At 38.5% G+C, this 25890-nt stretch overlaps 2 protein-coding genes, 1 long non-coding RNA gene and 1 other non-coding gene across 6 annotated transcripts in view; 2 read left to right on the top strand and 2 right to left on the bottom strand.

The window, feature by feature from the left end:
• Ints8 (integrator complex subunit 8) overlaps positions 1–7326 on the top strand; it is a 55415-nt gene extending 48089 nt beyond the window's left edge. For both annotated transcript variants that reach the window (XM_026383501.2, XM_026383497.2), the window contains 4 exons: positions 1468–1541; positions 1624–1688; positions 1843–1886; positions 7130–7326. In XM_026383501.2, coding sequence (XP_026239286.1) covers positions 1468–1541; positions 1624–1688; positions 1843–1886; positions 7130–7246 — 300 coding nt within the window. In that variant the 3' untranslated portion in view covers positions 7247–7326. The remainder of the gene's footprint in view (positions 1–1467; positions 1542–1623; positions 1689–1842; positions 1887–7129) is intronic.
• An 814-nt stretch (positions 7327–8140) lies between these two features.
• Ccne2 (cyclin E2) lies at positions 8141–19571 on the bottom strand. Of its 2 annotated transcripts, none has more exons than XM_026383515.2 (11): positions 19558–19571; positions 19366–19462; positions 19226–19279; positions 18202–18353; positions 17108–17243; positions 14075–14221; positions 12625–12720; positions 12268–12402; positions 10081–10192; positions 9191–9348; positions 8141–8655 (listed from the first exon to the last, which is right to left on the bottom strand). In XM_026383515.2, exons 1-11 carry the CDS (start codon positions 19569–19571, stop codon positions 8542–8544), a joined length of 1215 nt encoding a protein of 404 aa, XP_026239300.2. In that variant the 3' UTR covers positions 8141–8541. The 2 variants fall into 2 exon arrangements, with proteins under 2 accessions (XP_026239300.2, XP_026239306.2); XM_026383521.2 differs by having other exon boundaries at positions 19366–19459.
• Trnaa-agc (transfer RNA alanine (anticodon AGC)) lies at positions 17553–17625 on the bottom strand. The gene has a single exon. It is a non-coding gene; the product is annotated as a tRNA-Ala (tRNA).
• A 1167-nt stretch (positions 19572–20738) lies between the features above and the next one.
• LOC144255823 (uncharacterized) lies at positions 20739–23693 on the top strand. Its single transcript, XR_013343953.1, has 3 exons — positions 20739–20834; positions 21023–21275; positions 23009–23693. It is a non-coding gene; the product is annotated as an uncharacterized LOC144255823 (long non-coding RNA).
• Positions 23694–25890: the final 2197 nt, after the last annotated feature.

Genomic DNA, 25890 nt, shown 5'->3' with positions numbered 1-25890 from the left:
CAGAACGTCAAGGGACTATGTTTTTCTTTCATGTGGAATCTAGAGAGGAAAAAGGAAAAGAGGGGGGTGGATCTCATGGAAATCAAAGGGAGATCAGTAGAGGAAAGGGACCAAGGGGTCAAGGGGGAGAATTGCTTAGAAGTGACATTGGCTTAATTGTTATATTGTGTGCATGTAGACATATGTAACAACAAATCCCATTATATGTACAACTATATTGCACCAATAAAAGTGGAGGGAAAAAACCTATCTCCAAAAAGAAAAAAGGGCTGTGTTTGTAGCTTGGTGGTAGAGCCACCCCTGTGTTCAGCCTTCAGTACAAAAAAAAAAAAAAAAAAAAAAAAAAAGACATAGAAATGATCACATGACTTTAACACTTACATTTCTATGTGAATATCTAACAGAATTGAAAACATAAATCCACAGAAAAAGTTGTTTATATGAATGTTCATAATAGCAGTATTTATAGTAGCCAAAAAGTAGGAAAAACCCACAGTGTTCATCAAACAATGAATGATTTAATAAAATGTGGCATACAATGAAATTCAGCCTATGTATGGCTACATCTTAAAACATGGAGGATTCTTGAAGACTATGCTAAGTGAAAGATACAAAATGCCACATACTGTATGATTGCATTCATATAAAATATCCAGAACAATTTTTTTTTTGTACTAGAGATTGAACCCAAGCTACATCCTTAGCCCTTTTAATTTTTCATTTTTGAGACAGTGTATGGCTAAGTTGCCCAGGCTGGCCTCAAACTTGGCAATCCTTCTTATGCTCCGTACCTGGCAGAATGGGAAGATCTTTAGAGACAGAACATAGATAAAAGATTATCAGAGTCTTGAGGGATGAGAAAATGGAGTAACTGCTCATGAGTGAGGAGTTTTTTTGGGGGGTGGTGGTAATGAAAATATTTTAGAATTAAATAGATAATGGTTGTACAGTTTTGTAAATATACTAAGAACTATTGAATTGTCCTTTTAGAGGGTTATTTTTGTGGTATGTGAATAATATCAGAAAAAATATTTCTAAGTTGTTTTTTTTTTGAGATGAACATTATGACATATATACCTGATTGAAATGGATGCTTTTTATGTTAAGCAGACTGGTTGTGAAAGGCTTAATTTTGTGTTCTTCATGTCCTTGAATGTCATGACACTTTGACTTAGTAGTTTTCTATCCCCTACGGTTCAGTTTTCTGAACTGGCTTTTTGCCAACTCATTGAAATAGTTATTAGAATTTTGTGAGCTAGGTCACTGATGAAAAAAAATGTTTGATAAGACAGACACTTGGGTAAAGGTTTTTGAAATTAAAATGAGATAGAATTAATAAATATGAACTGACCTATTTGGTGTGATCTGCAAGGCTTCTTAAAGAATACGTTCTTCATATAAAAATAATTAAAGGTTATCCTCCAAATCCAGGAGTGTCATTGTTAAACCATTTTCAAATCTTTGTAGGTAGCAATTTTATGTCAGTTCCTCAGAGAAATTGACTACAAGACAGCCTTTAAGTCACTACAGGAACAAAACAGGTATGAATGATTTTTTTAAATAATAGAAGTTGAAGTTTTTCTGCTTAAGGAAAAATAATAGTAACTGAATTCTATTTTTTAGTCATGATGCTATGGACTCCTACTATGACTATATTTGGGACGTTACCATCTTGGAATACTTGACCTGTATCCTTCCTTCTACATATTTGATATTAGAAGCCAACTTCTATGGATTGGATTTTCATTTTGTGTATTTTCTAAATAAACTGAAAACCAGATGAGATTCTATGATATTTAATACTATACTATCAGATTTATTATTCTTAACTGATTCACGTAGATCTTCATCATAAGAGAGGAGAAACAGATAAAAGACAAATTGCGGTAAGTTACCTTATGCTTTTCTTCAATGATGTACTTAATTTTCAGAATATTAAATAATTAACATACCACCAACAACAAAAACTTTAGTGTGCCCAATCACTGCCAGAATTTGGTTATCAGTGTTTACTTTTTAAAAGATCTGTCTTTGATATTTTGAGCTATTCCATCTGTTTCTTTTTTCTTTTTTTTATTTGGGGGAGTGTGGTATGGAGGATTGAACTCGGGCACTCAACCATTTGAGTTACATATCCAGCCTTATTTTGTACTTTATATTTAGAGACGGGCTGACACTGAGTTGCTTAGGGTCTCACTTTTGCTGAGGCTGGCTTTGAACTCATGATCCTCCTGCCTCAGCCTCCTGAGCCACTGGGTTTACAGGCGTATGCCACTGCGCCTGACCTGTTTCTTTTAAAATGTTAGATCATATTATTTCTGTTGGAAATCTTCAAATGGCTTCTCCTATCACACAAAGTCCTTAAGATGGCCTACAAGGCCACATATAACGTGACCTTCTGCTTACTTAGCTGACTTCCCCCCTTCCTAATTTCTGCCACAGATAACTCTACTGTTCTTTGAACACTGATTCCCTAAAGATCTTTGGAATTTTCTCTTCTAGGAACTGTTAACTTCCCTTATGCCTATCCTTAATTGTCACTTTCTTAGTAGTCATTCTTTACTAATCATCTTATACCATGTCCCTCTTTTTCCCTCTAATTACTTTTATTTTCATTCCCCTTAAGTGTTTCTCTGTAATACTTACCAGTATTTGACATACTATATATTATTGTCTCTTTCCCCATGAGGATAAGGACTTGGTTTGCACATAGTAGAAAACTAGAATGATACGGCACACAGTAGCTACCCAGTGGTTGGTTGGTTTAGATTTTTTTGTCTGTGATAGGAATTGAATCAAGAGGTACTCAGCCACTGAGATACATATCCCTAGTTCTTATTTATTATTTGAGACAGAGTCCCACTAAGTTTCCAAGGTAGGCCTCAAACTTGGGTTCTTCCTGCCTCCTAACTGGGACTATGGAGGTACACAGTATACCCAGCATCCAGTGGTTTTTTACTAGATGAATTATTTATTTAAATTTGGCTATGTGCCAAAATATTTTAAATTTAATGCTTTATATTATAACTTGACTGCTGAATCAGTATCACCACAGATAATTTTCTTTGCTCTGACTCATATTAATAAAACTAACTATGCTATTAGTGTCTTTTAAAGCTTTGTACTTGGACAAAATTGTATACCTTTTATTTAGCAGAAACAAACTGATAATAGCATTAAAAATGCCCCCTTGTTTGGGGGCCACTCATGCTGCCATTTCCAGTTTACCTGGGGCTAGAAGGCAATATTGAAATGTCCTTAGCTCTCCCTTATTTCCAAGCCATTTCTACTTTTTTTATGTACTGATGATTGAACCCAGCAGTGTTTTACCACTGAGCGAGCTACAGCCCCAGTCCTTTTAACTCTCCCTAGGTTTACAGGTTTTTGCGAGCCTCAGTTATATTTATTATCACCTTAACTGTTTGCCAGCCACTCACACCCATAGCTTGTCTTACTGTTAGCCACAGTTGTTGTATGTGAGGTTTTATACTGAAATCCACTCTGCCTTTATGTCTCTTTTGCTCCTTCCTGAGACGTTCAGGTGTGTGACTAGTTTTTCCTCCACTTTGTTAGCTCTTTGTCTTACTTTCCTTCCCTACTTATCGTCAATACAGCAAATACCAGTCAGTGTTCTCTCAGAGATCCTGATGCAGGCAGTTTGAGGTGGGGAGGTGGGGCTGATGATAAACCAGGTTTGGGAACCCAGCTAACCATTATTGACAGTCAGAACTATTCTTTGGTCATGTTTTTTTTTTTTTTTTTAACCAGAGATTGAACTTGGGGGCACTCAACCACTGAACCACATTCCCCACCCCTATTTTGTATTTTATTTAGAGACAGGGTCTCACTAAGTTGCTAAACACCTCAGCATTGCTGAGGCTGGCTTTGAACTTACCATCCTCCAACTTAGCCTCCCGAGCCTCTGGGATTACAGGCATGAAACCTGCACCCCGTTGATCATGGTTTTTAGTAGCTTTAGTACCTCTTCTGGAGAAGTCCTGATCTGAATCTTGGTGGAAGTTTGAGTCCTACAACCATGCCACTACCAAACCATAGTCTCCAGCACTGTCTCCTTAGCTCTTTTAAGTAGTTTACATTCTTTTTAGGAACTGTTTTAGACTTTTCCCATTAAGCCCCTATCCTCTCTACCTTTCCATGCTCAGTAATTTCCTTGGCTCTTATTTGCTTGGGAATAGGCTGGAAAAAAGACCAACTAGACTTCTTCTCATGGAGGTTATAGTTTCTCCACCTTTAAAATAATCTACAACTGGGGCTGGGGATGTGGCTCAAGCAGTAGGTAGCACGCTCGCCTGGCATGCATGCAGCCCGGGTTTGATCCTCAGCACCACATACAAACAAAGATGTTGTGTCCGCCAATAACTAAAAAATAAATATTAAGATTCTCTCTCTCTCTCTCTCTCTCTCTCTCTCTAAAAAAAATAATCTACAACTACACTCATCTTTAAGTCCACTCTTCAGTTAGCAGGAGGCCATATTATTCTTTGTTGAAGGCAGATACTTAATGCTTTTGATTCTGTCCCCTTTTAATCATCATTTTTTCCTGGATTGTTAACCTTTTCCATGGTCTATAAACTATTTCATCCTTAATAAATACCTTTCTTGACCCTGCCTCTACCTGGAGCCACTTCTCATCCTTCTCTAGTTTTTTGATGCTCTTTAGCTCAGTACAATTTGACTTTTGCCATCATCACAACTCTTAAAAGTGTTCTTAAGGGTTACCAAATGCAAATGCCAGTCTAAACTTTCCAATCCCTTTCCTACTGTTTGTTTTCTTCCTTCTTGAAGTGCTTTATTCCTTTGGCATCTCTGACAACTTTTTTATTCAGTTCTTTTTCCTCCTCTTTCTTGTGGACATCTCCTCTCCACTCGTAAATCTTAAGTTTTCCCAAGATGTTAGTCTTTGGGTTATTTTCTAATCATCCTTTGTTCTTCCTAGTTAACCCTATCCACTCATGGTATGACTACCACTCACATGAATTCTATTATTTCTCTCAGATATCAGACTTCTATTTCAGCTTCTTACACTTTGGACTTTATAATCAATTATCTTTTGGATATCTTGTTTATTTGAAATTACTTTTTAGTTATATCCCACTACAGTGCCTTTTTTTTTTTTGGATACCAGGGATTGAACCCACTGGGGGCTTAACCATGTCCCCAGTCCTTTTTTTAAATTTTCAGACAGGGTCTTGCTAAGTTGCTGAGACTGGCTTTGAACTTGTGATCCTTCTGCCTCAGTCTTCTGAGTTACTGGGATTACCAGCAATCATCACTTTCCCCAGTCCACTAGCAGCTTTTGCAGCACGTCTTCTTTCATATTGAAGTGACATTATCCAGCAATTTCTTTCTTCTTTTTTTCTTGGTACTGGGAATTGAACGCAAGGGCACTCAACCACTGAGCCATATCCCCAGCCTTATTTTGTATCTTATTTAGAGACAGGGACTCACTGAGTTGCTTAGTGCCTCACCATTGCTGAGGCTGGCTTTGAACTCGGGATCCTCGAGTCTCAGCTTCCTGGGCTGCTGGAATTATAGGCGTGTGCCACTGCACCCAGCTTCATCCAGCAATTTCTGTTCCCTAACCTCTTTATCTACCTGATGATCATTTCTAAATATTCATAGCTCCTTTCAAGCCACCTATGAGAATTCTTATTATTAGTTTTTGTTTTGTTATTTTAAAATGCAAAAGGTAGGCTTTAAGGTCCAAAAACGTTCTCACTAAATACTCCATAGCAGTAGCATAGCACTCTATGGATATTCAATAGGTTGAAATAGTTCTTTTTAACAGGGAAGTTAAGTCACAGTAGACTTTTATAGTGCTAAGTAACTTGCTATTTTTGCATATTAAAAATGTAAAGCCCTAAAACATGACTTGTGATTTTCCCAACTATTTTTAGCCTTTTTTTCTGAGCTATTTATTTTTATTAGAGGTTTATAATTATACATAATAGTTGGATTCATCCCGACAGACTCATACATGCATGGAAATGGGTTTCAGTTCCATGATCCTCCACTTTTCTGTCTTCTATCCCCTCTCCCATTCTCCTATTAGACTTCCTTGTGTTTGTCTACTAATTTGTATTTGGTTCTTTATGTGATCTTATTCTTTCTTCCCCCTTTCCTTTATTTTACTCTAGCTTCCATATGAGAGGAAACCATTCTACCTTTGAGTTTTGCTTATTTCATTTAGCATGATAGTCCTCATTTCCATCCATTTTCCAGAAAATGCCACGATTTCATTCTTTATGTATAAGTAGAACTCCATTGTCTATATACACACCACAATGTCTTAATCCATTCATCTGTTGGCCAGCATCTGAGTTGATTCCATAGTTTAGCTGTTGTGCTGCTAATAACGTTGATGTGGTTGTATTGCTGTAGAATGCCGATTTTAGATCTTTTGGGAAAAATACCAAGGAGTGCGATAGCTGGGTCATATGGTAGTTCCATCTCTAGGTTTTTGAGGAATCTCCATATTGCTTTCCAGAGTAGTTGTATTATTAGTCTGCAGACCCACCAACAATGTGACAAGTATACCTTTTTTAGGAGTCTTAACTATAAATTAAGGTAATCTGATATCAAAATATTGAAGAGAGTTTACATAACCAAACCTGGATTTACTTAATGTAATAAAATGCAACTCAAGATAATTCTATAAACTATGGTGCAACAACCTTTTTCTTTTTGGTACCAGGGACTGAACTCGGGGGCATTCGACCACTGAGTCACATCCCCAATCCTTTTTTTGTATTTTATTTAGAGACAGGGTCTCACTGAGTTGAGTTGCTCAGTGCTTTACAGTTGCTGAGGCTGGCTTTGAACTCAGAATCCTCCTGCCTCAGCCTTCTGAGCTGCTGGGATTACAGGCATCACCACTGGACCTGGCAATCTTTTTCTTAAAGAGTGGCTCAAAACAATCATGTTAACTTTTTCCCACAGCTCCTGAGTTTTACAATTAGATTCATTTAGAGATTCAATTAATCATTAAGCTAATTTCATTATTGTTTATATCTAAGTAATTATATATATATATTAGCTAATATGTAAATATTAGCAAGACTTAATATTGACCAGACCTTTAATAATACCATTTTTCTGTTTTGAGAAGATCAAAGCCATTGGCCAGACAGAATTGAATGCAAGCAACCCAGAAGAAGTGTTACAGCTGGCAGCACAGAGAAGGAAGAAAAAGTTTCTCCAAGCAATGGCAAAACTTTACTTTTAAGCAGTCAAAGTTTTTTAAACTTTTATTTTTAAACAATGGGCTAAAAATAAACAGTATTAAAAGATTAAGTTTATATAATACATATGTACACATTTAGTGGTGTTTTCTTTTCAGACAATACAGAAACAAATAGTTTAAAACTATACAAAAGACTTCATACTATAATAGTAACTTTAATTTACAGTTTCTTCAAAGGGAGAAGAGATTCACATTAGGATAATGCTTTAGTAATTAAATCGACTTTTTGAGGCAAAAGCTAATTTAAGGTAAGTAGTAGCTAGTCTATATACAGCAAGTTCTTATGTCTTTTTAATAAATAGACTTGTGGTATACATTTAATATTTTTCTGCCTTAAGAAAATAAGTGTTAATCTTTATCATTTTGACGCTGTCCTTATCTCATAATGTAGGAGTTTAAATTGGACCTTAACAGTTTTATAAACATAAATAAAGCCTTAGTCACACTAAATTAAAAAAAAAAAAAGCCTTAGGGATATCTTAGAGTAATAAAGTGACTTTCTCATATAAATAGTTTGAAAAGGTACTTAAGACTTCACCCAAATTGTGATATACAGAAAGGTCATTATAAAGCAACCTATATATCAAGATAAAGCTCCAAGTAGGAGCCACAGCATTTATCTTATTTTTAATTTCTTTGGTACTCCCACTGTTTAGAGCAGTTTAAAACATCCTATTCATTGAAGCCTTATTGGTTAAAGAATATGATGGCAAGGCAAATAAGAAAGTTAAAAAATACATTAAATCTCACCATTTGTAAAAATTCAAGTTTTATAATAGTTTGCTACCACAGGTTTAGATAAATTAGTCACCTTATTACAAAACTAAGTCTTGGTAAACAAGTTTAAATTTTATTTTCAAGAACCAAATTGCACTAGTTAAGAGTATAGGAATTTGAGAACCTAAAGCTAGATTCAGAATATTATATCAATGTACCCTTTAAGGTAGCACTTATCTAGTCCAAAACTGCAATGATAAAATTCCTTGTTTATCAAAATAAACATAGTAACACTGGATTCAGAAATAATTGTGGCTGGCTTCTCTCCAATAGACTTGTGAATGAAGTCATCTTTGTAAACATGTTCAGCCTTCTTTAATGGCTAATATAGGAAGTGAATATCTTCTTTAGTGCCAATTTCAAGTGGTTTTTCAAAGAATGGCTGTGTCACTTCTGAATTGCCAAGGATAATCACAGCACTATTTTCCTGTAAAATCTTTAGTTCAGTTGTATGAAATTCTAGCAATACTTGCTCAGTTTCAATTTGTCAAGTAACTCCTTTAGTGTTTTCCTGGTGGTTTTTCAGTGCTCTTCGGTGGTGTCATAATGCCCCCATTGCACACTGGTGACAGCTGTCCCCCTTTTCTAAAGGTGTTTACATAATTTACTTCATCCTATACATGTGAAGAAATTATATAGTGATTAACAGCTAAGATAAAGCATTGATACAGTAAAACAGTCTAACCAGATTTCTAGTATCTTTTTGAGATTATTCTGACCAAATGCAATGGTCCTTTTATGTCTTTCAACTGTGAATTCATTCTGAAGGTTCAATAGTTTGAACTGTACTGTGTGTATATGTGAATCTCAAACTCTTTTGATTAAAAAAAAAATGTTCTTGGGTACTAGGGATTTAACTTAGTTTATCATTGAGGTATATCCAAGCCCTTTTTCATTTTTTATTTTGAGATAGGGTATGCTAAGTTGCTAAGGCTGGCCTTGAACTTCTGCTGCTGCTTCCGAGCTGATGGGATTGCAGGCATGCACCACTGTGCCTGGCTAAAATAATTTTATTAACTTCTCTACACTCTGAAAACATGGGGCCCATTACTTTCTCTTTATAACCGCTGAAGTTGCATTCCATAGTATGCTGTCAGTTTCAAGGCTTACTAGATAGCAAAATCAAAACAAAAAACCCACAAGACATACCAGCATAGCCAAATAATTTGTATGTGTCTGGATATTATGTCTGTCTTCCATAGGTATCTTCTTAAAAGTCTTTAGCTTCACTGGACTAGTACTTTTTACTACACTGACAAAAGGCACCATCCAGTCTACGCATTCTGAGATGAGGTCCCATTCCAAACCTAGATTGAAAAAGTTGGAAAATTCAAGGCTGTACATCATAAAATTTCTTATGTATACCTAAAGTAGTTATTTAAAAAGTCATTTTAAAACAAAATCAGTAGGTCAAAACAGATTATCAAGCTCAGACTATTTTTTTAATAATATGACTAATCTTTTTTTTTTTTTTTTTTTAAATTTTTTTTTTTAATATTTACTTCTTAGTTCTCGGCAGACACAACATCTTTGTTGATATGTGGTGCTGGGGATCGAACCCGGGCCGCACGCATGCCAGACGAGCACGCTACCGCCTGAGCCACATTCCCAGCCCCATTATGACTAATCTTAAAGGGACTTTAGATCAATTTTAACCAGTGTCCTCTACATATGAATTTGTAAATTTTTTAAAATTATTTTTTAGTTTTTAGTTATACATGGACACAATATCTTTATTTATTTATTTATTTAATGTGGTGCTAAGGATTGAACCCAGTGCCTCACATATGAGAGGCAAGTGCTCTGCCACTGAGCCACCACAACCCCAGTCCTGAATTTGAAACTCTTAAATTCCAAAGAACTCTAAAAGCCTAACTATAATTGTGTTGATTCATTTCAAATGGACTTAAATTTTATTTGGCCTTTGTGAGTTGTGGAGACTCAGTATTATAAAGTATTTCTAAGAGAGAAAGATAATCACTAAACTGCTAACTTTGGCAGAAGTTGTGAACAGGTAAGAAGAAAAAATTGTGTCTTACCTGAGGCTTTCTTAACCACTTCAATGGAGGTAAAATGGCACAAGGCAGCAGCTGCCAGTATTCTGTACTGGAACTCTAAGGAGTCAATGGCTAAAATACACAGATCTAAAAGCTAACAAATGAAAAAAGTATAAGTAATTTAGGAGAAGGATGAGTACTACATGTTACTACTAAAATCGGCTAACATTTTTTAGGGTATATTGGACCATATGCCAAGAATTGTTAAATTGCTTAAGGATTAAAAATAATAATAAGTTACCATCCTGAAGGAAGTCAGGTTTTGGGGTAGTAGGTCAGGGAGTAACTACTAGAGTAGGAAAGGACTGTTGTGCTGCAGTATGATGGGAGAAAGGGCATTTAATCCAGATTGGAAAAGGTAGTAAAGACATCTGATGCCTTACATGACTGTCTTAAAGAGGGTAGCTGGGAAAATTTGAGGTAGAATAATGTGACTTGGAACTGAAGTAGTTTGGAAAACCAAAGGTGGAAAGAAATAGGAAGTACTTTTCCTTTATTTCTTATCCAAAAAAGGGGCTAGCTAGAGGTCCAAAGGTGGATAATTAAATCTACTTGAAGACTTTAAGTCACAAAAGTTATATTTCAAGAAAGAAATCTTCAACTGCAGCCAACTGGACTGAATAGAATGCAACACGTTTAAAAGTTACAAAAAGGCACAATCTAGGCAGTAAGAGAACTGAACAAGTAGTGCAATATTTGTTCAGAGGGCTACATTTCAGAGGTTTGAGGTGATATGACAAGTTCAGTAGAATAAAACTTTTAGAAATGAGTTAGAAGTGAAATATCACCACAGACTAAGCACTGGAAGTACTTGGGACCAGAAATGTGTTGAATTTCAGATTTTTTTTTAAAGAGGGGAGAGAGAGAGAGAGAATTTTCAATATTTATTTTTTAGTTCTTGGCGGACACAACATCTTTGTTGGTGTGTGGTGCTGAGGATCGAACCCGGGCCGCACGCATGCCAGGCGAGCGAGCTACCGCTTGAGCCACATCCCCAGCCCGAATTTCAGATTTTTTAAAAAAGCTTTTGGAATAATTGTGTGTGTGTGTGTGTGTGTGTGTATATATATATATATATATAATTAATTTGTTTTATATATAATACCTTATACACATAGCCTGAATTTTTTTAAAATATATTTTTATTTGTAGATGGACACGATACCTTTATTTTATTAGCTTCTTTGTATGTGGTGCCAGGGATCAAACAACTCCAGCCCCCATAACCTGAATTTTATGTTTTTGGGGTGCCTACAGTTTACAACCTGTTATGAGGTCACTGTAATTTTCCACTTGACCATGTCAACATTTAAAAAATTGCTAATTTGGAGCATTTCAGATTTTTGGATTAGGGATCTCAATCTGTGTTATGTACCTCTAGATATATCTATCAGAAGGGCTTAGCTACCTATGAAAATCTGAGGTACTGGGAATTGACTGAAAAGTAAGCCTTTCTTAGAAACTGATACGAAATAAGCCAATTCCGCCTATATTGGTTGTCTAATTTTAATATTCATAATATGCTTGTTAGATTTAACACAAAATTTAACCCAGGTAACTCAATACTCATCCTAAATCTACTTTGATTTCTATTCCATAGGTAAGATTTTCACATCGTACATAGAATTAATAAATGATTTTCTTAACTACTGATACTTCGGCCTTAAGATATTATTTTAAGCAATAGGCAAGAAAGAATGAGATACTCCTCCTCTAGTACCTTTGTTAGACTATTATATGCTGACCTAGGAAAATTTAGTTTGCAAGTTTTAGAAAAAGATCCTATGAATAAGTCTGATGAAATGTAACTTAAATAGATAACATGTGCATTCAAGTATACAGCAAACAAAAGAATCATACAGAATAATTCCAAAATATAAAGTTAATGACAACTAGCTGAAAAGTGCTTTTCATCATTTGATATCAAAAAGAAGTATTTAACTCTATTTTGGACTCCTAAAGAATGAAAGTACTTGTGAAAGTTTAAGAACTTTGTTGTCTAGAATTATTAAACAACAAATATTGGGACATAATTTTACACGTCCAAAATTTTGTAGTCAAGAGTATTTCAATATGCCAGTATTTTGTTGTGTAGTCTATTTAAGACTATATATACTTTAAACCTGTAATAAAAGTAACATTAAATATATTCAATAACAGTGTAAATACCTGAGCTATTTGAATGAATGTTTCCTGAGAATACTGAGGTAGAAGAACTTTAGGAGCATCCTTAAGAGCATCAACTTGGAGAAAGAGATTTAACCAGGAGATGACTGTTACAGGACAAAGTTCCCATTTTAAAGCCTGTTAATGAAATTTTAAAATGCCCATTAATGAATGTACATACCTATGCAGAGGTTAAATAAATTTCCCTCCCAGCCACAACTGTTTTGTTTTAATGTATTATTAGAACAAGATGCCTTGTTCTAATCTAATAATACATCTAAAACCTTAGTTTTGACTACTTATAGTATTCTGGAATAGTTACAAAGTCACAACTAGAAATAAGGACATAATTATTATTACCTTTAATATAACGAGTTCCATCCTTAAGATATCCTCTTCACTGCAAGCACCATCAGTGACATAAGCAAACTCTTGGAGTTTTGGAGCATAGATTTCCTTTAAATTAGAATTTTTTATTAGGCCCAATTGAGATTGATATTAAAAGAATTCTATACAAACCACATACAGGCTTCAGTTTTAAGAAATTCACAAAGTGATTATAAATCTATTCTATAACTCAACCTACCTTAGTTATTTTTCATATCTAGGTATCTAAATTGGTAACTGTTATCAAGATTTATTTTCTTAGAATTGACTTTGAATTTTAGTTGATAAACAACTAGAGTATCTTAACCAGTTGTTTCAGTTAAAAAACAAAATCTTGCTGCACACAATGGTGTATGCCTATAATCTGAGCTACTTGGGAAGTTTAGGGAGGATGATGACAAGTTAGAGGCCAGCCTTAGCAACTTAAGAAAGAAAGATCCTGTTTTAAAACAAAAATAGCTAGGGATGTAGCTCAGTGGTAGAGCACCCCTGGGTTAAATCACCAGTACCACACATACACAAAGCTAAAACTTGTTTTAAGATTGCCTAGTATATTGGTCTTATCACACACTTGTGACTTTGTTAGAGCATGCCCAAGCCCTGGGTTAAATCCCTAGCACCACACACACACACACACACACACACACACACACACACAAAAAAAAAAAAATTATTGAAGTTTGGCTGACAGGTCTTAGCTCAGAGAAGATCTGGAATGATCAAAGGATTAGAAGAGTATCTATTGAGACTTGCCAGTTTGAAGCCAGCCTTGGCAATTTAGTGAAACGATGTCTCAAAAATAAAAAATGAAAATGGGCTGGAGATGTAATTCAGTGGGAGAGCACTCCTTAGGTTTGGTCCATGGTATTGAAAAAAAGTTGAGGTCTGCCATATAGGACAGGTTAAATATCGGGTTTTAGTCTAGAAAGACACCTCAAATAGTGTGATTTCACATAAGAACAAGTTGAGTGATGAGTTGACTACAAACTGTGCCAAATTTGGCAGAACTTGGGAATAGCCCTTATGCTCAAAAGACACAGAAGGAAAATATAGTTCAGGAAATTATATGATCATTTCTTTCATTTGATTGGCTCTTTAGTTTTCAAAGACCATTCTGTTGCAACCAAATGCCATAATTATGTGTATAAAGACAGCATTGATATCTCATTTGGCAGAATAAGCCACAGAACATTTCACCTAGATACTAATCTGAGTCTAAATGAGAGACTTAAATAGGCTCAGACACCACAGAAGAACTATGATATATTTTTTCCAATTCTGTCATAATGTTCAGAAAATGTATTAAAGAACAAAACCACTCTAAAGAGTAAATATAAAAAATTATGGTATTCTCTGGGATTCATGTGTTAACTGGAAAACAAGTTTGGGATCAATATATTGTAGATGAACTTTGAGAACTCACCTCAAGTTTGGAAGCAATGAATAATGAGGTAATTCCAATAAGTTGAAGCATATTTTTGTTTATATCCTTTTGTGTCAACATAAATCTATCAAAAAAATCTTGAGCAAGATAAAATGTTTCCCTATGAAGTGTGTATACTTCACATACCTAGAGAAAGAGTCCAAACATTTCATTGTTACTCTCATATTTTCTCCAATTTAGAAAGTCATCTCAGCATACCAGACTGTAGAATGTTTTTAAGCCACATTTTGCTTTTTAGTACCAAAGACAGGAGAGAAAAAAATTTAACATGTACTAATAGGATAAACAAGCCTACTATGGTTCTTGTTTACTCTTCAGTACTTTTATAGTTTTTATCTTTTTTTAGTACCATAGATTGAACCCAGGGGTCCTTTACCACTGAGCCACATCCTCAACCCTTTTTTATTTTTCTAACTTTTGAGACAGTCTTGCTAAGTTGCTGAAGCTGTCTTTGAACTTGGGATCCTCCTGCCTCAGCCTCCTTGAACTGTTGGGATTGCAAGCATGTGCCACCATACCCAGCTTTTTTTTTTTTCCTTCACATTTTTACTTCAGTTATTTTTCATATTTTACTGCACTGGCTAATGGCTAAGAGTCCAGAACACTGAATAACACTGGTGCTAAGCAAAAATCTTTTGTTGCTGACTTCAATGGAAATTGCCAAATGTTTCACTGTTGATACTACTAATAACAACTAGAAACATTGCCATACTTAAAGGGAGATAACTCCATAAAGTAGGTGTTGTGATCTCCATTTTAGAGAGGAGAAAATGAACAGAAATATGAATTCCTAATAAACAATGACTGTTAAGGAAATCTCTTATTCTTAGCTCACTCCATCCCCCCTGCCCCTTCTGGGGAATGAACCTAGGGGTGCTCTATCCTGGGCTACATTCCCTAGCACCTTTTATGTTTTCACTAAATTGCCCGGGTAGCCTCTCTTTCTCAGCCTCCAGTTGCTAGGATTAAAGGCATACACCACTGCACCCCTTGCTCATTACCTATTTTAAAGTCAGGAATGGATGTTGAATTTTGAAAAAAATTTCTTGCATCTGAGATCTTAAGCTTTTTCTTATTTATACTATTAAGGTAACAAATTAATAGATTTTTTTTCAAATGTTAATCATCTTTACATTCCTAGATTGAAAGAATGTTATTAAGACAGATTTTTAAACACTGTTGGATTTGGTTTTATGTTTGTAGGGTTTTGTATATATGTAATTGTATTTAAGGAAAAATAGGAAACACTGGATAGAACAGTCCAACCACTGATAAAAATCAGTATAAGGTAAAAAGTAAAAACATTAACTAGATGCTCAAAAAAAGTCAAACCCTGGCTGGGAGTGTAGCTCAGGTAGAGCATATGCTCCAAGTGTTCATTGTCTAGCACCAAAAATGAAAAAAAAATTAAACCCCAACAACCTAACTTCCTTGCTAGGCATGGTGGTGCAAACCTATAATCTCAGCAACTCAGGAGGCTGAGGCAGGAGAATGGCAAGTTGGAGGCTAGCCTTAGCAGCAACATAGTGAGACCCTGTCTCAAAAATAAAAAGGTCCAGGCACAGTGGTGTAGGCCTGTAATCCCAGTGGCTTAGGAGGCTCAGGCAGGAGGATTGCGAGTTTAAAGCCAGTTTCAGCAATTTAGCCACGCCCTAAGCAACTCAGTGAGACCCTCTCTCTAAATAAAATACAAAAGGCTGGAGATGTGGCTCAGTGGTTAAGTGCCCCTAGGTTCAATCCCTGGTTACTCCCCTGCTCCCCCAAAAAGGTCTGGGGTATAGATCAGTGGTACAGCACCCCACATTCAATCCTTAGTTTACAAAAACAAACAAAACACCAAACTACCTTATATATATTCACACTATTAAAATATAATCTCTTCTTGAGTCAGAATAAGGAAGATAACCTGACGTAAAAGAACATTTTGTAGTTTTAAAACTTTGCTGTTAGCTTCTCAAATCTACTTTGCCTTGTGCTACTCCAAACGTCCTAGTCTCTCTCCTTTAGATGCATCATTTCTAAGATTACAGGGCAAATATCTAAGGATTGGAGGAAATCAGTGTCATCAGTGTCACGAACACAAGTACTCATTTATAATAAGTTTAGATTACTCAGAGAAAGGGAATGGGCCTAAACAAGAGAGAAAATGTTGTCACAGATTTATAGGGATTTCAGGATTACTATATTCCTTTAGATTGATGGTACACACTGGGTATGGTGCTAGAATCCTAGTTACTCAGGAAACTTGAGGAACACAAGTTTGAGGTCAGCCTAGGCAACTTAGAGCCTGTCGCAAAAAAAAAAAAAAAAGTCCTGGGGATGTAGCTCAGTGGTAGAGTGTCACTGGGTTCAATCCCCAGTATTGCCAAAGGAAAAAAAATTGCTCATACAATGTATCTTTGGAAGGAATACAAACGCATTATAAAAGGGAGCTACACAAAACCAGAGTGCGTAGTAGGCTTCAGGGTATCCAAAGCCTCATTATGGTTTAGGGCATAGCAGTCAAGATTCCTAATCATAATTTGCTTTTGGTAATGCAGAAAAGGACTTCTCAGGGCCATGAAGCCTAGTCTTGGTTCATTGCTTAGCAGTATCCCAAACCTAGTCATCTATGCATTCCATTCATTAATTTCATTCATCTTGAAAATAAAAGCCCTGAGCACCTACAACAGTGCCAATACACAACAATATACACCCAAACCAGGAATTCTGAATTGGGTTTGGGTTGTATGTAGTGGCTGTGTCCTTCCAACTTTATCCTTTGTTTTGGTGCTGAGGACTGAACCCGGGCCTTGAGCCTGCTAAGTACATATTCTACCATGAAGCTACACCCCCAGTCCCTGAATTTACTGATATGAAGTAGTTTTATTTCACTTTGGTTACTATCAACTGTAGAAGTACCCCCTAAAAGATGGCTTACTGGCAATGGATAATATATCCTGAGGGCACATTTACCTTTAAACATTTTTCCATTATACAGAGATAAAAGCAATTTATTTTGCTGGAACATACCTCTAAAAGCCAGTCTAGAAGTATTGACCTCATCTGTGGTTCCAAGTCAGTATGTAGAACTTCAAAATGCTTGTCATGAACATATCTGCTCTCTTTTTTTAGCATGTTTAGCCAGACCTCCTTTGAACATCCCCAGCTATGGAAAGGGGGAAAACATAATTTAAATTATGTGATTTAAGCAATATACAAACTCTGTTTACATAGCATAAATCTAACTTTCAGTTAGAATCTGAAAGAAGCTCTTAAATTAGAAAAAGATTTCTACCTTAATTTTTAGAAACCATTTTTTTTGAATGAGAAATAAAAGCCTAAAATAATCAGTAACTTAGATTATGATCATGTAAGTTGATAATTTTCAAAGAATGCTTTTTCATTCCACTTACAAAAAGGGTACTGTTTCAGATAACCATGTTTTCTTTCTTTTTTCTTTTTTTTTTTTTTTTTTTGGTGGTGCTGGGGTTTGAACCCAGGGTCTTGTGCATGCTAGGCAAGCACTCTACCAACTGAGCTATATCCCCAGCCCGATAACCATGTTTTCTGAAGAGCAATTCTAAAATGCTAAATATTGAAAGCATATGAACACAGTGAAGGCAAGTCTTAATAGCTGCAAACAGATCATCAACAGTAGAGTCACCTACAGTTGGGGAAAGGTAGGACAGAGTTTAGGGGAGGAGGATTGATGTGTTTAAATATCTGATTTCATGAATTTGCTTATCAAAGTCAAACACAAGTTACTACTCTATGTCTTATGTAGGCTGTACCTCTTAGTCATACTCATGGACTAGAAAAAAGAATTAAGTATAGGCCTTACTAAGCTCGGTAAGCATACTTCAATTGAAAATGCTGTCCATGTTAAAATACTTTCATCTTAATTTAGATAAATTCCATTAAAATTCAGTTCTGCCAAGTTTGATAGTATTTAGGAAGCAAATGAAAATAATTTTATAGAATGAGTGTTTTAAATACCCATGTCATTTGCAAATAGCAATACTCAGATTAAAATATGTGAATTATTAATCAAGAAAGCAATTTTTGAACAAGTTTGTTTTATAATAAAGGCAAAAGATAATATATGACACTATAAATTTTCTTACCTTAAATCTGGCAAAGGTGAAGGATTAATAAAAAGATTTTTAAATCTGTAATTTGTAAATCTGGAAAAGTCACTTGTTTCTATTTCTTTGTGGGGTGTTTCAATGATAATGCAAGGACTGATTCCCCCGGATAATACAGGTGGCCAACAATTCTGTCATTAAAAGAAAAAGAAGATCTATTTGTGTAACAGGAAACCTTAGCTTTTGCCTGGATCTTTCATAAATGAAAGTTAATATTTCTAAACCGTTTGTAGTTTCAGCTGACATAGCTGACAATTAGCTAATCTGACATTAATATTTTATAAAAAGCTATAAAACTCATTTTGATATTCATAACAAAGTTTTAGATAAAATATAGTTCTAGTAATACAAGACATAAGGCATTGAAAGAGTAATAACAAAATGCTTTTGTAATATAAGACACCAGTCACTTTGAAGGTAAGAAGCAAGAATACCTTTTTAAATTAAAACAACAAAACAGCTCTTTTGAAGTTAAGCCTTTCCCATAATTTAGAATACTTAAAGGCAGAAACCTTAAAAATGGAACCGAGTGAAATGGATCACTTAGGGGACCCTTTCTCCAATAATGCTGGTTTCAAAGGGAATCACTGTCTCTAAGGCTGCCCATATAACACATAGGAAGAAGAGGTAGCAAAGGGCTGGGTGCCAGGCTGTCAGTGATCTAACATTCTATTTATGCCAAAGCAGCAGCTATTAGGACTCTTTGCTACAGTATGAGAGGGAACAAAGAACAGTATATCAGGCAGATTAGGCGGGCCCTGGTGCACCAGTCAGCTCCAAGAGGAGGGATTTACAAAAAGAAACCAGCTGCTTTAAGGCAAATTTACTGTGCAGCTGTGGTTGAATTCGGGAACATATAAATGTCCTTCCTTGCTGGCCTCAGGGGGCATTAAAGGTAAAAATCAGAGGAGTCTTTCTATTGCAAAGCAATAATACCATTCTACTCATTTGTCCTCTCCTGCATTTGTTTCTCCCAAACCCACCCAGTCCAGTTCTGCATTACCCTAATCTCATATTGATGTTTCTTGGTGACCTCCTCTCTTCTTTTTTTTACATCCTGAAAAATAGAAAAGACCATTGATTGGTAAGCTAAGGTCATAGCAAAGAATTTCCTCCTTCCCTCTTTCTTTCCTCTTAACTCACCTGTGCTGTTTTTCTCTTCTTGGCCTGGATTATCTGGATTTCTTGGGGAGAGTCTGGCTGGCTGGGCTGAACATGCTGCTTAGCTTGTAAACGGCTACTGTAGTGAATTTTTAAAAAGGAAGTTTAATTAGTAAGTCATGTGTTTCAAAAGTAGCAGCTAATTTTGAAGCATGTCTCTAATACAAATATTACCTGCGTCTTGACATTCTTTTTCAGGTGTATGAAACCTCCTGAAGGAGAGGGGGTAGAAAAACCAGAGTTAAGTACACAGTCATCCGTATTTTCCAAGTGCCCATTAGAACTGATGCAGAGGTTAAAGTTAAGTCCTTCAGAAGGCGGCCTGGGTCATTTTACCATGCTGTCTTCTGCACTATATTAGTTATCCCATAGTAATTAATTTTGCACACAATTCCTGAACTGAATGTACAGCCAGAACGCGAACGTCTTCAAAAAATTTACAAAGCACCTCCAGCACCTTAAAAGCACAGGGTGGCAGATCTCCCCCAAACGAGTTTTTCTGGGTCCTCCACCCTCTCCCCGTATATCCAGAGTGGAACTGGGGCAGCGCTCCCACATCCCCCTCCCGTCCTGGACGGACTGCGCCGAGAGGGGGTTGTGGAGGCGAAACGCAGTGGAGAAGCCGGTTCCGCGCCAATTTGGAGAGCGGCAGTGGCGGGGAAGCAGGGGGCGGAGGGAACTGAGACTGGTGTCACGTCCTCCAGTCTCCTTTCCCTCCTTCCCAAACCCATCAGGCTCTGCCCGCCACTTGGAGGGGCACCAATATTTTAGCTCTAGCTGGTGGATGAAGGGAAGGAAAAGGAGTTTAAAGAAAGGGTGAAATGGGGCAGGTCAGTAACTTTCTCCCCCGTGAAGGGAACCCAGATCCCCATCCTCTCTCCCACGAAGAGCTCCCTAAATGGGGGTTGGATAGAGGAGCCCATGGAATGAGGAGTTTTGCTGTGGCCTCTGTTAGGGGCTGCCTTCCACTCCACCACCGCTTCCCCATCCCTTGCCAAGGGTCCTGCCAAGATCGGAACTCGGGGGCCCATTCTCCCCATTCACCTCGTTTTCTGCCTTCCCACCTCCCCTCCCTTAAGGCTCCCGCCCGTAGGGTGTCCCAGGCTTTCTTTCCTCCAGCATCCCCCCTAAACCCAGCAACTCCTCACCGCCAGCCCCGCTACCGCTCCGCTCAGCTGGCGCCGGCGCCAACCCAATATATAGGCCGAGCCGGGCCCGCCCCGCACGCATGCGCCTCAGACTGACACCTCCGACTGCGCGCTCCCCTCCCCCGTCCGCGCGCGCGCCCCTCCCGCCTGCGCACCGCGCCCTGCCATCAGTGCGCGCGGACGCACCGCGAGTGACTTCAGGGTCTGCTCGCTTAGGCCGGCGTCCCATGTTCCCAGCGCTCCATTTCACCTGCCCGCGCGGCCGGAAAGCAGCCAGGAGTCTCGGAGAGGCTCCTCCTCCAGGTTGGCTTCTAACCGCTTGGCTCCCGCATCTCCCGCCAGTTTGCTTCTTTCCCCTCCCACTGTAACTCCCGAATCTTGGAGACTTCGAGCGGTTCAGTCCCGGCGTTCACCCAGGGATAGGTGACTTGGGTGAGCACAGAATGGCCATGAGGTGGCCAACCTCTGTTGCGCCCTGGTTGTCCCGGCAGGGCCTTAGAAAGCCAAGTCTTTCGTGGGAGACGCGGGGACCAGGAGGGCCCTCCCCTCCGGGAGGAGCAAAGCTCCGGCTGACAAGCTGGCCAATGGGAGGCGAGAACTACTGCACAACGTGGAGCGGCTGCAGAATGTAAACACAGTCCCGCGCTGCGGGCCACGTGCGCTCTAGCGCGCCGCAGCTCCGGGCTGGCGCTGCCATCCCATGCGGCCACACTCAGGGGAGACTTCCCCAGCTTGCCGGCTAAGGTACGTATCAACCCTAACTTCCCGGTTCCTGCTACGCCGACCCGGTTACCCTCTCCGAGGGTGGGATTCTTTCCCAGCAGCCGCCCAGCTCCTACCCTGCAGCTCGAATCCCGCAGTCCCCGCGCGGGAAACGCTGGCGCCACGCTGATTCTTTCTTTTCTCTTCCTAGCCTTCAATGCCAGGGCCCCGAGGGCAGAACCCCTCTCTGGAGAGATTAAGAAGCGTTCCTCATCCCCACTAGTGTTGTGACCCTCCAAGAACCCAGCCGGGGGGGGTGAACAGCTAAAACCACGTGCAGGCCCCTGGCCCGCCCGCCGCGTCCCGCCCCGCCCTGCTGCCGAGCGCGCCCTGCGGAGCCCGCGCGAGCCGCCTGGGCGGGAGGGAGCCGCCCAGGGCGCTAATGGGAGGCGGCGAATCCCGCTCATTTCCTTTCCTTTATTCCTATATTTAAGTTTATGGGTCTCCTAGCTACTTCTCTTAGCGCTCCCATCCCTGCGCCCCCTTGCACTTCTCCGATTCGGACACGCAAGTTTTGCGGCGGGAGACAGTTCCCGGAACAAAGACCTCTGGGTCAGAGGAGCCGTTTGAAGGCTTCCTGGAACCGTGGCAGCTTAAGTTGCAAGTCAACTGGGCGCTTTTCTGGCCTGGCCTGGACGAGTCGTGGGAGTGAGCAGAGAGAAGACCCCACACACGATCCCCGCAAAAACCTCTCCAGAGACTGACCCAGAGGCGGCCCGCCAGAGGGACCCTGGCTCCCAGTCCAGGCTTTTTTTTTGCTGCTCCGCTCGTTAGGGCCCCAGATCTTAGAAACCAGCGCTTTTTGGGCAGGCAAAATCCTTTCTCACAGTTTCCCTTTCGATTCTTAGGACAGTCTCATGATGCTAGCCAAAGAATGATTTCCCTTCCAATTTTACACGGAATAGCCCTGCCCAGGTTGACATAGAAACAAGAAATCCATGCCTTGTCTGTTTCAAGAAACTTTATATCATTCATAATGCTTATGATGGCTCCCTTTTGCAGTAGCTCAAATCCTTTCCTATGTAAAGCTTAGCAGTCTAACTCATGATGTCAGAAAGGGAGGGTGTCTTCCAACAAGTATGTTTTAGTCCAGTATGAGCAAAACTGGTGACCTGTATGAGTGAAGTTGATCATTAAAATATGCTGAAAACCAGGGATGTCCTTAACATTTGTGGGATTAATCTTTGAGTACTGTGTGCCCGGCACTGGCATACACGAAATTAATTGTAAGCAAGGCATTGTTATTAGATATGTACTTGGGTCATATACTTGACTATTATATGAACCAAGTGCAATTGTGGTAAGGAAGAAATTAAAGTGGTCCCCAAACAGCTTTGTAAATGAAGGAATGGGGTGAATGCTACCATTTTATAAATACCTGGTTAGTGGACAAATGGGTCTGTAAAAACCATGGGCTTTCAGACCAACTAAATTCCAGTCTTGTGCTGCTGCAAGTTACCAATCCCTCTAACATGGGTTTTCTCTAGAAAAGTTGTAAGGAGGCATTCATCTCAAAGGTTATTTTATTTGTTTGTAGCTTTTTTTTTTTTTTTTTTTTGGAACTAGAAGTTGAACCCAGAGCTTTTTGCAAATGCAAGGCAGATACTTTGCCACTGAGCTACATCCCAGCCCTCAATGGTTATTTTAATGATTAAATTTTTTTTATGAGAGAGAGAGAGAGAATTTTTTTAATATTTATTTATTTTTTTTTTTAGTTATTGGCGGACACAACATCTTTGTATGTGGTACTGAGGATCCAACCCGGGCTGCACACATGCCAGGCGAGCGCGCTACCACTTGAGCTGCATCCCAGCCCTCAATGGTTATTTTAATGATTAAATTTAATAATGTACATAGAGACCTCCCTATGTGTACCTGTCACAAGGTATGGATGCTCAATAAGTACTAGTTCTTCTTACTCTTAACTTCTCCCCTTACCAGTAGAAATTATAATTCAGCATTCTGAATAAAATAGAAAGCTGAGTTATAAAATTTATGTTTCCCAGAATTTTGTTCATGTAGTTATCCTTTGTTGGACACCTACTGGGAGGGTCATCATTCAATATGTCATCTGTTTTATAATTTTATGTGCTCATTTTTTGACTTCCTCTTTTTCCAATCATCCCAGTTTTAAAATTCACCTACTTTGAAACATATGAAATTCCTTTATACTTTTTAATAATTTTAGAAATTTTGGCTTTTCTTTCTTGTACTGGCGATTGAATCCAACACCTTGTGCACGCTAGGCAAGTGCCCTACCACTAACCTACATCCCCAGCCCTTTTTATTTTGAGACAGGGTCTCACTGAGTTGCCAAGATTGACCTCAAACTTGATATCCTCTTGCCTCAGCCTCCCAAGTAGCTGAGATTATAGGAATGTACCCCTTTATCTAGCCAGAAGTCTTGACATTTTCTAAAGTATATTTTTCCTGTTGTGTATGTCCTAAAATACCAGGGCAAATAAACTCTTGACCTCTGTAGTGCTTCATTTGCACAATGCTTTTTAATTCCTGTTTATTTTTGTGAGGGTGATGGTAATTTTTTTTTTGGGGGGGGTGGTAATAGTGTTGGTGCTGGGATCAAACCCAGGAACTCTGAGCTACATCCTCAGCCTTTTTACTAGTTTTTGATTAAAGATAAGCAGCTAAATCGCTGCGGCTGGCCTGAAATTTGTGATTTCCCTGCCTAAGAATGTCTGGGATTATGGGCATGTACCACTCTGTCTGGCCCAGAAATATTCTTTTTCTTTTCTCTTTTATTTATTTATTATTCTAATTTGTTATATATGACAGCAGAATGCATTACAATTCATATGACATATATAGAGCACAATTTTTCATATCTGTTGGGTGTGTGGGAGACTCCCCCTTCTTGGAGAACATCTTGGAATCCCTTACCCCTCCTGCTCCTCTCCAAAGGGCGCCAAGCCAAGAATGCCAAATTCAAAGGTTTCCTCCACCAATCCCCGCAGGACACAATGTCCGCTTGCTGAGTCACCCTACCAGTCAGCACCCACCATGTCCCCTGTGCAACCCTTCTTTAGCCGAAGCTTGTAAGCACATGTTCCTCTCTCTTTTTCTGCCCCCCTCCTCTTCTCTCTGCTCTCTACTTCTCCTTTGGGCAGCCCCCCAATAAAATCTCTTGGTTGAATCTCTGCCTTGGGTTGAGTCACTCGCCTTTCAATATCTTTGGTTGTATACAAAGTAGAGTCACACCATTTGTGTCTTCATACATGTACTCAGGGTAATGATGTCCATCTCATTCCACCATTTTATTTTAACCCCCTATCCCCTCCGTTTCCCTCCCACAACTTTGCCCTATCTAGAGTTCATCTAATCCTCCCATGCTCTCCCTCCCAACCCCTCCTTATATCAGAGAAAACATTCAACATTTGGTTTTTGGGATTGGCTAACTTCACTTAGCATTATATTCTCCAAATCCATCTATTTACCTGCAAATGCCATGATTTTATTCTCTTTTATTGCTGAGTAATATTCCATTGTGTGTGTGTGTATATATATATATATATATATATATATATATATATATATATCACATTTTCTTTATCCATTCATCTACTGAAGGGCATCTAGGTTGGCTCCACAGTTTAGCTATTGTGAATTGTGCTGCTGTAAACATTGATGTGGCTGTGTCCCTTGCAGTATGCTGTTTTTAAGTCCTTTGGGTATAGACTGAGGAGTGGGATAGCTGACTCAAATGGTGGTTCTATTCCCAGTTTTCCAAGGATTCTCAGCTTTCCATATTGGCTGCACTAATTTGTAGTCCTATCAGCAGGGTTCGAGTATGCCTTTTTCCCCCACATCCTTGCCAACACTTATTGTTGTTTGTATGCATTTTGACTGGAGTGAGATGAAATCTTAGACTAGTTTTGATTTGCATTTTTCTAATTGCTACAGATGTTGAACATTTTTTAATATGTTTGTTGATTAATTGTATATCCTCTTCTCAGAAGTCTCTATTCGGTTCCTTGGCCCATTTATTGATTGGGTTATTTTTTTGGTGCTTAGTTTTTGAGTTCTTTATATACCCTAGAGATTAGTGCTCTATCTGATGTGTGGAGTGATAAAAATTTGCTCCCAAGATGTAGGCTGTCTATTCACCTCACTGATTGTTTCTTTTGCTGAGAAGAAACTTTTTAGTTTGAGTCTATCCCATTTACTGATTTTTATCTTAATTTTTGCATTATAGGAGTCTTATTAAGGAAGTAGGGGCCTAACCGACATGATGGAGATTTGGTCAGCCCAGAAATATTCTTGAAAGAACAGATTTAACAAAAGAAAAAAAAAAATCAAGCTGGGTGTGGTGGTATACATCTTTCCCAGCTATTAGTGAGGCCAGGGTGGGAGGATCACTAAAGCCCAGAGGTTTGAAACCAGCCTGCACAACATAGCAAGACCCTGTCTCAAAACAAGACCAAAAAAAAAAAAAAAAATCAGGCTCAGCCTACCTGTTTCTTGCTTCTGTGCCTTTACTATACCCCCTGTGTGTAGTCTTTGTGCTGTGTGTTTCCGCTCCTCACAAGACTCCAGCTAGGGTCTTGGACTTTTTGTCATCTTTTTATAGCCAGTACCTCAC

This window comes from Urocitellus parryii, chromosome 7 (assembly GCF_045843805.1).
Source record: "Urocitellus parryii isolate mUroPar1 chromosome 7, mUroPar1.hap1, whole genome shotgun sequence".
Classification (NCBI taxonomy): Eukaryota; Metazoa; Chordata; class Mammalia; order Rodentia; family Sciuridae; genus Urocitellus; species Urocitellus parryii.
Note: the sequence above shows the minus strand (reverse complement) of the source record. Positions and strands in the feature narration are given on the sequence as shown.